General features: G+C 40.7%; 1 protein-coding gene across 7 annotated transcripts in view; it reads left to right on the plus strand.

The window, feature by feature from the left end:
* RAPGEF6 (Rap guanine nucleotide exchange factor 6) overlaps window positions 1–15006 on the plus strand; it is a 218633-nt gene that overhangs the window by 101220 nt on the left and 102407 nt on the right. For all 7 annotated transcript variants that reach the window (XM_062189209.1, XM_062189210.1, XM_062189211.1 and 4 more), the window contains 2 exons: window positions 8126–8303; window positions 10727–10863. In XM_062189209.1, coding sequence (XP_062045193.1) covers window positions 8126–8303; window positions 10727–10863 — 315 coding nt within the window. The remainder of the gene's footprint in view (window positions 1–8125; window positions 8304–10726; window positions 10864–15006) is intronic.

The following is a 15006-nucleotide window of genomic DNA, read 5'->3' on the forward strand; positions in this document are numbered from 1 at the left end:
AGGCAGAGAGAGAGAGCGAGTGAGCGAGAGAGAGAGAGAGAGAGGTCTTCCATCCGCTGGTTTCACTCCCCAATTGGCCGCAACTACCGGAGCTGTACCGATCCAAAGCGAGGAGCTGCTTCCAGGTCTCCCATGCGGGTGCAGGGGCCCAAGGGCTTGGGCCATCTTCCACTGCTTTGCCAGGCACATTAGCAGAGCTGAATCAGAAGTGGAGCAGCCGGGATTCAAATTGATGTGCTTGTGGGATGCCAGTGCTGCAGGACACAGCTTAACTTGCTACACCCCATCACCTGCCACAATGCTAACTCTTTAGAAAACCATTTAATTTTAGGCCGGCGCCGCGGCTCACTAGGCTAATCCTCCGCCTTGCGGCGCCGGCATACCGGGTTCTAGTCCTGGTCGGGGCATCGATCCTGTCCCGGTTGCCCCTCTTCCAGGCCAGCTCTCTGCTGTGGCCCGGGAGTGCAGTGGAGGATGGCCCAAGTGCTTGGGCTCTGCACCCCATGGGAGACCAGGAGAAGCACCTGGCTCCTGCCATCGGATCAGCATGGTGCGCCGGCCACAGCGCGCTACCGCAGCGGCCATTAGAGGGTGAACCAACGGCAAAAAGGAAGACCTTTCTCTCTGTCTCTCTCTCACTGTCCACTCTGCCTGTCAAAAATTTAAAAAAAAAAAAAAAAGAAGAAGAAAAGAAAACCATTTAATTTTACAGCACCCTGCAGTTCAGAGTAGCCACATTTAAATAGGCCAATTGCCCAGTGTACTGAGTGGCATCCATAAAACACAGAACTGTGGAAATAGAATCTTTGTTTTTTGAGGGAAATATTTAAATTGTGGTTCTACTAAGTTACCCAGATTTAGGTATTTTAGAAAAACCAGTCTTTCTCTGTTAAATCAAATTGATAGGCAAATGAAAGATGGAAAACAGCAAGACACCATTTTTTAGTTTATGTGTAGCTTTTCAAAACGTTCTGGCTTTCCCCCAAACAGGTATCTTGTGGAAGAGCAGTGGCATCTCTGAGTTTTTCCAGGAGAGGAACTCTGAGACAGATAGGCCTGGGATTGGTCAAATTCAGGAATATGGGTGCTGCATATTCCTGTCAGGATGGGTGGGAATGTCTTAACCTTGCTAAGAGAGACTGTACACAACAGGAGATGCATTGACAAACTGTGGAAACCTAGTCTCACTGGAATGATCCATTTCTAAGGCAAATAGTTGTGAGGGAAGGGACAAAAGAGTGTGTAGATTAAAATTCAGGGTCGCTTGGAAAGGACAATACTTCACTGTGCGCTGGAAGACTAGGCCCTTGTTTGTTGATGAACATACTGGAGAAGTTTCGGAAGAACTGCACCTCTATTAGCATCTACAGATTTCCCACCTGTAAGATAACCAACCTGAAGTTGGAACTGGAGGTTTTGTGTCGCAGGACTATGACCCAAGTGTAGTGCCCTGCTTGAAATTGTCCATATGTCTTCCTTCCTTAGTAATATTATACAATTCATCCTACCTTATAAGAAGTTCAGTTTAAGAATGGACACAGCTGTGGGTAGGTGTTGCTATCTCTCCTGCATATTGCAAGGTATTGTAGAAGTCTCCTTTTCCTGCTTCAGAATCCTGAAATTACCATTGGCTCTCTTCCCTCAGTCAACAAATTCAACCTCTGATCGACTTAGTTCTGCCTCCTACACCAACTGTGTGTATGTGTTTTGTGTTAACTGATATGTAATTTACACATGAGATTGACTCTCTTCAGTTTACATCAAGCCATAGAACTTACTTTCTGTTTACTCAGAAAGTATACTATCCCCTTTGCTGTAGGTCTCCTCTCCTGATCCCCGACTGTTGGGAACCACCAGTCTTTTTTCTCCCTTACAAGTTACCATTTTCTAGAAGCTCATACAAATGAGATAATTTTTTTAAAAAATGTGCCACGGCTCACTTGGCTAATCCTCCGCCTGTGGCGCTGGCACCCCAGGTTCTAGTCCCGGTTGGGGCGCCGGATTCTGTCCTGGTTGCTACTCTTCCAGTCCAGCTCTCTGCTGTGGCCCGGGAGTGCAGTGAAGGATGGCCCAAGTGCTTGGGCCCTGCACCCCATGGGAGACCAGGAGAAGCACCTTGGCTCCTGCCTTCAGATCAGCGCAGTACTCCGGCCGCAGCACGCCGGCCACGGCCGCCATTGGAGGGTGAACCAATGGCAAAAAGGAAGAGCTTTCTCTCTGTCTGTCTCACTGTCCACTCTGCCTGTCAAAAAAATAAATAATAAAAATAAACACAGTGTAGGGTTAAAAATAGAAATTAAAAACATTGTGGAAAATGATGAATAAGCAATAAGAACAGATTAATAGTAGATCAATATTCTTCCAGAAATGAAGTATTTTTGCATTTTTAAAAATCTACAATATTAGAAAATCATCAGTAAGTCATCTAATATCACTCAACCAAATTCTGTTTGTCTATATGTGGTACCATTAGATCCTAATGACTAAAATGGAAGACGAATTAAATATTGAGTACTGGACTCATTCTTTCCCCTTGACCTCAGGCTATCTTTGTAGTACCTGTTTCAGGTGTGGCCGGACACTTTGGTTATGCATGTGCATTACCAATGCCTTAACCAGACACAGTCAAGTCAGTTTGTCTGGTTTATCTGAATTGCAGTATTCGAGAGCTTTTAAAGATAAACACCCAACCTGTAACAGTATAAACAGTGCCTTGTAAAATGATGTAATTTTTTTAAAAGATTATTTATTTGAAAGCTGGAGCCACAGAGAGGCAGAGGCAGAGAGAGAGGTCTTCCATCTGCTGGTTCACTCCCCAGATGGCCACAGTGACTGCAGCTGGGCCATTCCGAAGCCAGGAGTCAGGAGCTTCTTCCTGGTCTCCCACACAGATGCAGGGACTGAAGCACTTGGGCAGTCTTCTACTGCTTTCCCAGTCCATAGCAAAGAGCTGGATTGGAAGTGGAGCAGCTGGGACTCGAACCAGCGCCCATATAGGATGCCGGCACTGCAGGGGATGGCTTTGCCCCCTATGCTACAGCGCCGGCCCCAAATGATGTAATTTTTAATTTGGAGTATTGGTAAAGAGAAAAGGAGATATCCTAGTGGCACGTCTTAATTGGAAAGCTGTTTATACCATTGCTTCTGGCCAGATGTGTGGCTATACTTCTATGTATTTCCCTCTTTATGGTGTTTGTGTCTTCTAGTTTATAAATGAAAACTGTTGACTATCAAAGAAACTTCAAAATAATGCATTTACCACAGTCTGGGGGGAAAAAAGGAGATAATGTTTCCAGTGTGACTTTGTTTCTAATCAGATTAGGTTGAAATATAGCCAAGAGTATGCATTAAGATGTTAAAAATTCTTGGATAGAGTATTTTACTCATCCTTAAAGAGTACTCAAGAGAATAAAAAGTGCTTCTTTCTAGAATCCTTATTTTAGTCTAAGAGCTGAGAAATTGAGATACATTGACTTGAATAAAAGCACTTGTCTTTTCATTAACTCATTATTAAATAATGTAAGACATGAATTTCATCACCCATTTACCTTTGTAAAATTTCTTTGTAGGAAATAAACTTTCTAAAAAGGCCAAGGCTTCAGTTGCCACCTGTGTGTTGACATGATCTCCTAAGTTATAGCTCTAGTGCTAGTCTCTCCAGAACTGTGGCGTTACATTTCCATCAGAATGCTTTTTCACCTCAGCTACCTTTAACCCACCATGTCTTGTCTTCTACCTATTGTTTATATTTCTTTTAAGAATGCTGAATGTCCAAGTCAAAACTGTTGTTTCTTAGCTACCACTTTAAGATTTTTATGTATTTGAGAAGCAGGGAGAGAGGGAGAGACAGAGATCTTCATCTGCTACCTAGGTGGTCTTGCCTTTTGGGGTGGAGCGGGGCAAAGCCAGGCATCAAGAACTTCTAGTCTCCCACCTGGGTGGCAGGGTCCCAAGTGCTTGGGCCATCTTCTACTGCCTTACTAGATATATTAGCAAGGAGCTGGGTCAGAAGCAGAGTAGCCAGGGCTTGAACCATAGCTCAGATAGAGGATCTGGCGTCACTTCTGGTGGCTTAACCTGCTCTACGACAGTGGTAGCCTGACTTCTTTTTTTTAAATTCCTGTTTGAAATAAATTTTAAGAATGCTGTGACCTTAATTATTCCTCTCCTTAAAAAGCTTAATCCCTTTCCATTATCTCATTTACATTCTTCACTCCACATTCCAAGTCTTTGACTTCTAAAAACCGTCTGCAGTCTAGTTTAATATTCCACTATTTTGTCACTTACGCATTCTAGATTTTGTTTGATGAGAACTACATAATACTGTCTGAACATATTTGCCTTACCCAGCCTTGCGTTTTAGTCATGCTCTTCTAACTGTAGGTCCACCTAGATGACATTTTTGTGTTATCTTTCATGTTCTTCCACCAGGAAGAGGTATCTTGTTCCTTAGAAACCCACAACAGTTTTTCTCTCTGGTCTTGAGGCTTTTGTGCTGTTTTTACTGTAGTTATTTACTTGAATCTAAAATTTTTCCAATATCAAATTTATGGGGAACACTGTCTATATCTTAACTTTATAACCCATGTTTTGTCAGGCATAGTGTTGGCACTTAGTAATGTAGAAAAAAATTCAGTTGAAATACATTTGGAGGTAGAAATCAATATGGGTTTTAAGGAAAAATTCAAAAGATGTATGAAGATAGGCCGGCGCCGTGGCTCAATAGGCTAATCTTCCACCTTGCGGCGCCGGCACACCGGGTTCTAGTCCCAGGCCAGCTCTCTGCTGTGGCCCGGGAGTGCAGTGGAGGATGGCCCAGGTGCTTGGGCCCTGCACCCGCATGGGAGACCAGGAGAAGCACCTGGCTCCCGGCTTCGGATCAGCATGGTGTGCTGGCCGCAGCGCACCAGCCGCGGTGGCCATTGGAGGGTGAACCAACAGTAAAGGAAGACCTTTCTCTCTGTCTCTCTCTCTCTTTGTCCACTCTGCCTGTCCAAAAAAAAAAAAAAAAAATGTATGAAGATAACTAAAGCTCTACATATGTTGCTTGTCTACCTGTTGGAGAGGTTATGGAGTAGGCCAGAGTTCTTGCCTGACCAGAAAAACTAAGGAAAAATAAGGATTAAATGCTCTATAAACAGAGTTGTAAGAAATACTGAAAAATGGGAATTCAGAAAGAAGGATTGCAGGTTTGAAGTTCTGGCTTAATACTTGCCCTAAATATGAAAATCTGGCTTTTTTGTAAATATGTTTAACTATTAATTCCAACCTGTAGTTTGCCTTGTTGAAGCTTCATGTTTATCTAGATGCAAACAGGAAAAGGATATCCTCTGGTTTATTTTGGGAAGGCCAAGTCATCAGAAAATCATCTCAGACTGTCTGCTTCACCAAATTCTGTTGACACAGAGACATTAATATGGCAAGACAAGGAAAGCACAAGAAGTTTAATAGCTCTTGTTAATCCTATCACCAATATACTGTGCACCCCCTACTCCAGGCTTAATTCATTTTTCATAATCTTTTCAAGGCTTGCAGTATCTCAGGTGCTAGTGTAAAGTAAGTGAAAGGCCAGGACTTAATCTGCTGTGTTCCCTACCTTAACAAATATATAGTATATTTTGACTCACAGTTTTTGTTCGAACTCTTGGTATTATACAAGGCTCTAAACATCTGTTAAATTTTCTTTTTGGCTTATCTACCCTCTCTCTACTTAAGTGTAAGTAGTTTATATTGCCTCTTGTTCAAGTTTACTTACCTTATGGTTTATGCCTTGTTGTTGTTGAGAATTCCCATTTTTTCTTCATTATAATCCCTGGTTAGTTATGAGATGGGACTATCCCTGTGTGACCCTATCTTACTCATTTTGTTATTACAGAATACCTTAGATTGGGTAGCTCATAAAGAACTGAAATTTGGGGCTGGCACTGCGGCACAGTGGGTTAACACCCTGCCGTAAAGCGCCAGCATCTCATATGGGCACCGATTCTAGTCCCAGTTGCTCCTCTTCCCATCCAGCTCTCTGCTATGGCCTGGAAAAGCAGTAGAAGATGGCCCAAGTCCTTGGGCCCCTGCACCCATGTGGGAGACCAGGAAGAAGCTCCTGGCTTTGGAACGGCACAGCTCTGGCTGTTACGGCCATCTGGGGAGTGAACCAGTGGATGGAGGACCTCTCTCTCTGTCTCTACCCCTCTCTGTAACTCCTGTCTTTCAAAAAAAAAAAAAACAGGAATTTATTTCCCACTGTTTTGGAAACTGGAATATCAAAGATCAAGGTGCCGGTAAATGAAGACCCTTTGTATGGTTCTTAAATGGCACTGTCTAGCTATGTCCTCACATAGTAGAAGGAGTAGATGAGCTACTGTGGGCCTCTTTTTAATCCCATTCAAGAAGATTGTCGTGACATAACCATTTATTTCATGATTTAGCCATTTCCCAAAGGCCCTATCTTCTAGTACTACTGCCTTGGGAATTAAGATATCAATGTAAGTATTTGGGTCAAAGTGGGAGGGTAGATGGGGGGACACATTCAGACCATAGCAGACCCTTAAGAGCCAGCTTGTCTAATCTTCAGGGTCTTAACTTGGATGTGGAGTCTGGATTGTTAGCTATCTATTCCTTTAAGGCTGTGTAGAAATCCAGAAGAACTGCAAGACATGGTTTTAGAGAACAAATCGGGACTTTCTGAGTTGCAACCAAGTGTTAGAGCCCTAACTTGCTATAACAAAAGCCTTAAGGATAACTTAGTGACCCAGGGAGAAAGCAGACAGCCTTGATCTCAGAGAACCTGATTGCTTACAGATCTATCTGTGCCTCTCTGTCTCTGGTTTGGGACTCCCTGTGACTTGATTTTTTTGTCTTCCCTCTCTGATGCTTTGAGTGACAGATAGGCTGCTATGTATGTTGTGCTCTTTATTTCTCTGTCCTGTGTGCTCAGTTTTTATTGCTTTAATGCTCTGTGTCTGCCTGTTTGGCTCAGTGCCCTCCTTCCTTTTCTCCACATACCCATTCCGCTCTCAGTCCCCACAGAGAGGCATTTCCAAGTGGCTATAAGTTTCTGCTCTGACTTTTCTTTTTCTTTTCATCTCTGATTATAAAAATAGAAAGAAAATCCCTTTGTACTTTAGCTTATGTGGCCAGGAAGCAGGCACACTGTTGTCCATTGGAATCTCTGAGCTTTAGGAAGAACATCAATCTCCAGACGAAGTATGATCTTGTAGGCAGACAAATAGTAAATGTTCAGAACAGGAGATGAGACTTAAATTTTTATACGACAATTTCAGTCTTCACTAATAACCATATTTGAGTGCTTGTTTCATATTTGTTACTGTGAATTCCAGTTTTGCAACTCATTTCTTCTTTTATAGTCATGCCTTTTCATTTTTAAAGTGAATCAGTTGAGTGTAATATTTAGAAGTATTGTCTGATAATCCATTTCATGACAGTTGTATTGGCTGCAAGGCATCTTATTATTTTCTACAAATAGCATTTTACAATTTTTTTTTTTTTTTTTGGACAGGCAGAGTGGATAGAGAGACAGAGAGAAAGGTCTTCCTTTTTGCCACTGGTTCACCCTCCAATGGCCGCTGTGGCCGGCGCATCTCACTGATCTGAAGCCAGGAGCCAGGTGCTTCTCCTGGTCTCCCATGTGGGTGCAGGGCCCAAGGACTTGGGCCATCCTCCACTGCACTCCCGGGCCATAGCAGAGAGCTGGCCTGGAAGAGGGGCAACCGGGACTAGAACCTGGTGTGCCGGCGCCGCAAGGCGGAGGATTAACCTGTTAAGCCATGGCGCCGGCCAACATTTTACAATCTTTAAAAATCTGCTAGCTCCTTTATCTGATACTAGTATGTTTTCAGAATAGTGGTATAAGTTAATTTTAAAGTGGGAGTGCTCTCAGCTCTTTGTATACTGTTAGATCCAACAATAAGATATTAAGAAGAGATGGGTATTTATTTTTTTACGCTGGATCTGTTTTAACACTTTTCAGTTCTAATCTTTACCTTTTTAAAAAAAACCAGTTTATATGATTGCCTCCATTTCTTGACTTTGTCAAGTCTGGTAAAATAGTAACTTTTTTATAACACTCAGTGTGCTGCTCCAGTGATTGAGATTTTTTTTTCTCTAGGCTACAGAGAGTGAGGTAGGAGATGTAGATTTAACACGTCTTCCAGAAGGACCTGTTGATTCTGAGGATGAAGAAGAAGATGACGAAGAGATTGATCGCACAGATCCATTGCATGGACGAGATCTTGTTCGTGAGTGTCTTGAAAAAGAACCTGCAGACAAAACTGATGATGACATTGGTAAGAAATGTTGTCTATTCACAATGAGACTTTGTAACTTAATTTATATATCATTTACTCAGTAACAAATTAGTTGGAAACTTAAGAGCTTAAAACGGTATATATTTATTATTTCATAGCTTTTGTGGGTCAGGAATTCAGCAAGTGGCTTAGCCAGGTAATTCTGACTTGGAATTCTTCGTGAGTGGTAACCAGAATGTCACCAGAAGCTGCAGTCTTCCTGAATTGTCTGTCACTGGCTAAGTGGGTGGGTCTGTGTCCAGGATGCTATCTCATGACTTTTGGCACAAGACCTCAGTTCTTCATCATATGGGCTCCTCCATGTGGCAAGTACTAGTAATCCAAGGAAGAATAAGGCAGATGCCACAGTGTCTTCCATCATTTTGTCTCAGGAATGATACCACATTACTTAAGCCAAATTTCGTCCCCACAACCAACCTCGTACCTTGAGAGATGAATGCATGTGGACATAAATAGCAGGAGGCAGATCCTTGAGTGCCTTCTTTGAGGTTGGCTGCCAGATTTATAAAACAAAAACTTTGATTGTAGTGATTTTTTTTTTTTTGCTTCATGTCCACAAAATATTTAAAACACAGTACTGGGAATGCCCAGTGTTGATGAATCCAGCTTTTAAATTTTTTTCAAAGAATATGTTTTTAGTTCCTCAGAAACTTAGAAAAATATATAAAATTTTGGGCTGGCCGGCGCCGCGGCTCAATAGGCTAATCCTCCGCCTTGCGGCGCCGGCACACCGGGTTCTAGTCCCGGTCGGGGCACCGATCCTGTCCCGGTTGCCCCTCTTCCAGGCCAGCTCTCTGCTGTGGCCAGGGAGTGCAGTGGAGGATGGCCCAAGTCCTTGGGCCCTGCACCCCATGGGAGACCAGGAGAAGCACCTGGCTCCTGCCATCGGACCGGCGCGGTGCGCCGGCCGCAGCGCGCCTACCGCGGCGGCCATTGGAGGGTGAACCAACGGCAAAGGAAGACCTTTCTCTCTATCTCTCTCTCTCTCACTGTCCACTCTGCCTGTCAAAAATTAAAAAAAAAAAAAAAAAAAAAAAAATTTTGGGCTAAAACTTTCCTTTATGTAATTTCTTATAGAACTACTTAGTATAAGAAATACTTTGGAAAGTTGTGTGATAGCCAAAGATAATAATGTTATCTTCAAAAATCAAAGGTTATTTTCTGTCAATTGTATATTATGCAGTTAAGATTTTATCTTAGGTCATTTTGTAGTGCTATGCTATTCATATTACGTGATACTGCTACTAATTACAGTCATAATTTATTTGAGTAAAGAGCATTGTAAGTGAACATTGACTGCTATTCTAAAGATACTATATAGTTAAATAGCCTGCCGTTTAAGACTCATTTTGGGCCGGCGCTGCTGCTCACTAGGCTCATCTTCCGCCTTGTGGCGCCGGCACACCGGGTTCTAGTCCCGGTTGGGGCGCTGGATTCTGTCCCGGTTGCCCCTCTTCCAGGCCAGCTCTCTGCTGTGGCCAGGGAGTGCAGTGGAGGATGGCTCAAGTCCTTGGGCCCTGCACCCCATGGGAGACCAGGAGAAGCACCTGGCTCCTGCCATTGGATCAGCGCGGTGCGCCAGCCGTGGCGGCCATTGGAGGGTGAACCAATGGCAATGGAAGACCTTTCTCTCTGTCTCTCTCTCTCTCACTGTCTACTCTGCCTGTCCAAAAAAAAAAGAGTCATTTTGTGAAGATTATCTAACTAGTAACTGGCATTGCATTTTTATGGTAAAGAGTTATGGTCTGCTGTTGTTTATAACACAGCTTTAAAAAAAATTGAAATACAATTAACGCCAGTTATTTCTGGGTATATAGCACCTTACAGCCATATCTACTTAGTCTCCTAGCTCACAGCTTATATGTGTTTCTCCCTTATTACACGTTTCTGAACCAGACAATGATTTAAGGAACCTATAAACATTTGTTAGTTAAATTAAAGAAAGTTACCTAGTTGCTTTGACAGATTCTGAGCTAGAATTCATATGTTATCCCTAATTTATTTACATTTATTAAAATCATTTAAAAAAAAAACACTTTTAGCTCAGTAAGAACTAGCAAAAGACTAATCTGTTAGGTTAAAGAGCATCATTAAACTCAGGCATTGTGGAGTGGTATCTCATGCTGGTAAAATTAGATAAAATCTCATCTGACCTTACACAGTGTCCTGGTTTTCTGTGCAAGTTGTACATTCGTTTATCTTCCAGTATTGCCGTATTTATATGTGGGTCTGAATGTATGTATAAACTAAGTAAGTGGTTAATTTTTTTTAATCAACAGTAATATTCTACCTTTTTTTTCCAGTTTCATAGATTCCTAAGTTGATTAGGAAAGTTAGTATTGTGGATTTTGTAGTCAAGATGTCTTTGATTGTATTAATACTAGAATTTCTGTTTTTTGTAGAACAGTTATTGGAGTTTATGCACCAGTTGCCTGCTTTTGCAAACATGACCATGTCTGTAAGGAGAGAACTTTGTTCAGTGATGATTTTTGAAGTGGTAGAGCAGGCTGGCGCTATTATTCTTGAAGATGGCCAAGAGGTATGTCAGCAAATCAATGTTGTATTAATTTTTAGAGTAATTTCCAAAAACCTGTATCTTGACTTTGGAAATTTTATATTTTCAAAATTAAAGCTGGGTTTCTGATAATTAAAATTTCTTAAGAATAAATTTTTGTTTTGGGTTTATTTTGTCTCTTTTTTATTTTTTAGCTTGAACTTTACCTAGAATATAAATTCAACAAATAAATAATTTTCATTGACTCAAATATTTTTGCTTTTGAAGTTAGGTTATAAGATAATTTAAAAAATTCTTAATTATTGTCCTAATTGTATGTCATTATTATCTTTTAGAATGTTTATCAAGTATTTATTCTCCTTACTGCTTTTCTGTATTATACATCCATGTTTTAAAAATGAGGAAAGTGTATTGGTACGCGGCCTCCTAGTGAACTCCTGCCCATGGAGGCATTTGTTGAAACAGTTATATGTTAAAATGCTCAGATGGTGACTTTTGGAATGGAAGAGGAAGGCAATATTAGGAAGTACTTCAGTACTGTTTTATTAAATTAGTAAAGATTAATGTGGAGATGTTAGTAAATTAACATTGTCATATGCTGCTATTAGAACAATCTCTTGGAATAGTATTTGTGGAAAGTTATTTAGGAATTGGGTCTCATAGTATTCAAAGTCTCTAACCTTTTTTTCCCATTTTGTGAGTGTCTAGCCTAAGGACATAATGTAAAACTCAAGATTTATATGTCACAAGATGTTCATTGCAGAATATTTATAATAGTGAAAATTAGACATTATTGTAATTTAATGCAAGAATAAGCAGTAATTTAATCTTATAGAGGTACTGTAATTATTTTTAGATTATTTGATGAAAGTTATTGAGGGCATAAGTCTCATTTCTACCTTTTTTTGGTTGGCATTAATAATTATACTTATTTGTAGGATACAGTGTTCTAATTCAGTACATGTATACAGTGTGTTAGGATAAATTATTGTAATTAGCATTTCTTTATCCTCAAATATCAAAATTCTGGGCCGGCGCCGTGGCTCAACAGGCTGATCCTCCGCCTTGCGGCGCCGGCACACCGGGTTCTAGTCCCGGTCGGGGCACCGATCCTGTCCCGGTTGCCCCTCTTCCAGGCCAGCTCTCTGCTGTGGCCAGGGAGTGCAGTGGAGGATGGCCCAAGTGTTTGGGCTCTGCACCCCATGGGAGACCAGGATAAGCACCTGGCTCCTGCCATCGGAACAGCGCGGTGCGCTGGCCGCAGCGCGCTACCGCGGCGGCCATTGGAGGGTGAACCAACGGCGAGGGAAGACCTTTCTCTCTGTCTCTCTCTCTCTCTCACTGTCCACTCTGCCTGTCAAAAAAAAAAAAAAAAAAATTCTGTGTGTTGGAAACCTTTGAAGTCTTCTACTCTAGTTATTTCGAAACATTTCACTATTTATTATAGAATGTAGTTACCCTGCTAAGTTATGTAGCATTAGAGCTCTCTGTGCTTTGGTACCCGTTACCCATACTTTGACGTTTCCCTACCTGTCTGTCATCTAGATTCTGATGATCCCCATTTTACTGTCTGCTTTATGTAATCAGCGTTTTTCACTTCCGCAAATGAGAACGTGGGGTATTTGCCTTTTATGCTTTACTTATTTAACATAATACTTTCCAGTGCTGTCCATGTTGTCACAAAAATAGGGTTTCATTGCTCTATTTCAGCATTTTATTGTGTGTGTGTATATATATATATGTATATATATATTACATTTTTTAATCTATTTATCTATAAATAGATATCTTGGTTGATTCCATATCTTGGTTCTTGTGAATAGTGGTGTGATCAGCATGGGCATACAAATATACCCAGTAGTGGGATTTAATCAGATGGATTTTTAGTACTGAGCTCCTTATGTGTTCTTAATATTTGATAAATGTGAAATTTTTTTTGCATGTGTATAGTGCTGCTTTCGCTGTCTGCATTTTTGGAGTGTTATTTTTAAAAAGCTTTTTTTTTTTTTTAAAGCTACGTATCCCAAAGTCTTAAAATGTCTTAGCCTAATAGTTTCTTAGTTTCAGCTTGTTGATTTAGGTCATTGATGCATTATGAATTGATTTTTCTTTGGTCAGAAGTGGGGTAAAGGGTGTCTAGTTTCATTCTTGTATATGTATGTCTGGTTTTCCCAACACTGTTAGATTGTCCTTTCTCCAGGATATGTCTTTAGCATTTTTGTACCAGATCACTTGGCTGCAGGATACTTGGCTTCGTTTCTGGGGTCTCTGTTACATTCTGTTGGTCTGAGTGTCTTCTGTTAATGGCAGGACTACACTGTCTTGAGTAGTACAGTTTTGTAATGTGTTTTTTATTAAAGATTATTTATTTGAAAGGCTAAGTAGCAGAGAGAGAAAGAGAGCGATCCACTGGTTCACTCCCCCAATTGCCAGAATTGGGCTGATCAGGAGCCAGGAGCTCACGGTGTCTCTCATTTGGGTTCAGTGGCTCAAGGACTTGGTCCGCTTCTGCCGGTTTCCCTTCAGGGAGCTGGACTGGAAGTGAAGCAGCCTGGACTCGGCTGGGATGCCGACACTGTGTGCTGTGACTTTACTTGTCATGCCACAGCGCCAGCCCCTGTAATGTGTTTTAAGCCAGGTATTATGCCTCCAGATTTTTTTCTCTTCAGAATTGCTTTGAGTACTTTAGGTCTTTTATGGTTCTATATAAATTTAGTAATTATTTTTTTCTAATTTTGTCATTGTGAATATCATTGATATTTTGATGGAGATTGAACTGAATCTGTAGATAACTTTCAGTAGTTTCGACATTTTACCAATATTATTTTTTTGTGTCCTCTGTATTTTTTTGAGTCCTCTGTTTCTTTCATCAGTGTTTTATAACTTTTACTATAGAGGTCTTTCATTTCCTGGGGTTCGTTTATTCCTAGGTGTATGTGATGGGGTGTGTGTGTGTGTATATGTGTGTGTGTGTGTGTGTGGAATAGGGCTGCTTTTTAAATTTCTTTTTCAGCCAGTTTCTTATTTGCATATAAAAATATTGTTGTGTTTTGTATGTTGTTTTTATATCCTGCAACTTTACCGAATGTGTTTAGAATATGAGCAGGTTTTTGTTGGAATCTTTAGGGTTTTTTTTTTTTTTTTTATGTATAAGGTCCTGCCATCTGCAAATAAAGAGAATTTAGCTTTTCCCTTTCTTGTCTAATTTACTGCCTGCAGCTTCCAGTATTACATTTAACAGAAGCAGTGAAAGTGGACATCCTTGTTTCAGATCTTAGAGGAAATGCTTTCAGCCTTTCTCCATTTAACATGATGTATGAGTTTATCATATATAACCTTTATTATGTTGAAATGTGTCGTGTGCCCAGCTTGTTGAGGGATGGTGTTAAGTGTTATTGAATGCTTTGTTCTGTGTCTGCTGTGGTGATTATATGGTGTTTGTCTTTCAGCCTGTGGATGTTGTATATTGGTTGTGTGTAGAGGCCTCCCGTCCTTGCATTCCTCACATAAATCCCACTCGATGAGAGTATTCAGTGTTTTTGATGCGCTGTTGGGTTTGATTTGCTAGTATTAAGTACTTGTTAACATGTCTGTTAATCGGAATACTAATCTGTAGTTTTCTTTTTTGCTATGTCTTCATCTGGTTTTGATAGAATAATACTGACCCCATAAAATGAATTTGGCTGAGTTCCTTCCTTTACAGTTTTCTGAAATTACTGAGAAATAATGTAATCTTTTATAGAATTCAGCAGTGAAGCTGTCAGTTCCTGAGCGTTTATGTTGAAATGCTTTTCAGTACTGCTTCAGTCTTTGATAACTTGTCATGTTGTTCAGACATTCTGTGTCCTCATGGTTCAATTTTGATTATGTGACATGTACCCAGAAATCTACCCATTTCTTCTGTGTTTTCCAATTTTTCCTTAATCTTTTTTATTCCTCTACCATCAGTTGTACTGCCTCCTTGTTCATTACTGGCTTTATTTATTGGATCTTCCCCTTTTTTCTTGGTTTGCGTGACTAAAGGCCTGTCCATTTTGTTTATCTTTTGGAAAGCCCAACTTTTGTTTTCACATATTTTTCTTTTGTTCTAATCTCTATTTATTTGTGCTGTGATCTTAGTGTTTCGTCTAATTTGGGGTTTGATTTGCTCATATTCTTCTGGTTCTT

The sequence above is a fragment of the Lepus europaeus genome, chromosome 4, assembly GCF_033115175.1.
Source record: "Lepus europaeus isolate LE1 chromosome 4, mLepTim1.pri, whole genome shotgun sequence".
NCBI lineage: Eukaryota > Metazoa > Chordata > Mammalia > Lagomorpha > Leporidae > Lepus > Lepus europaeus.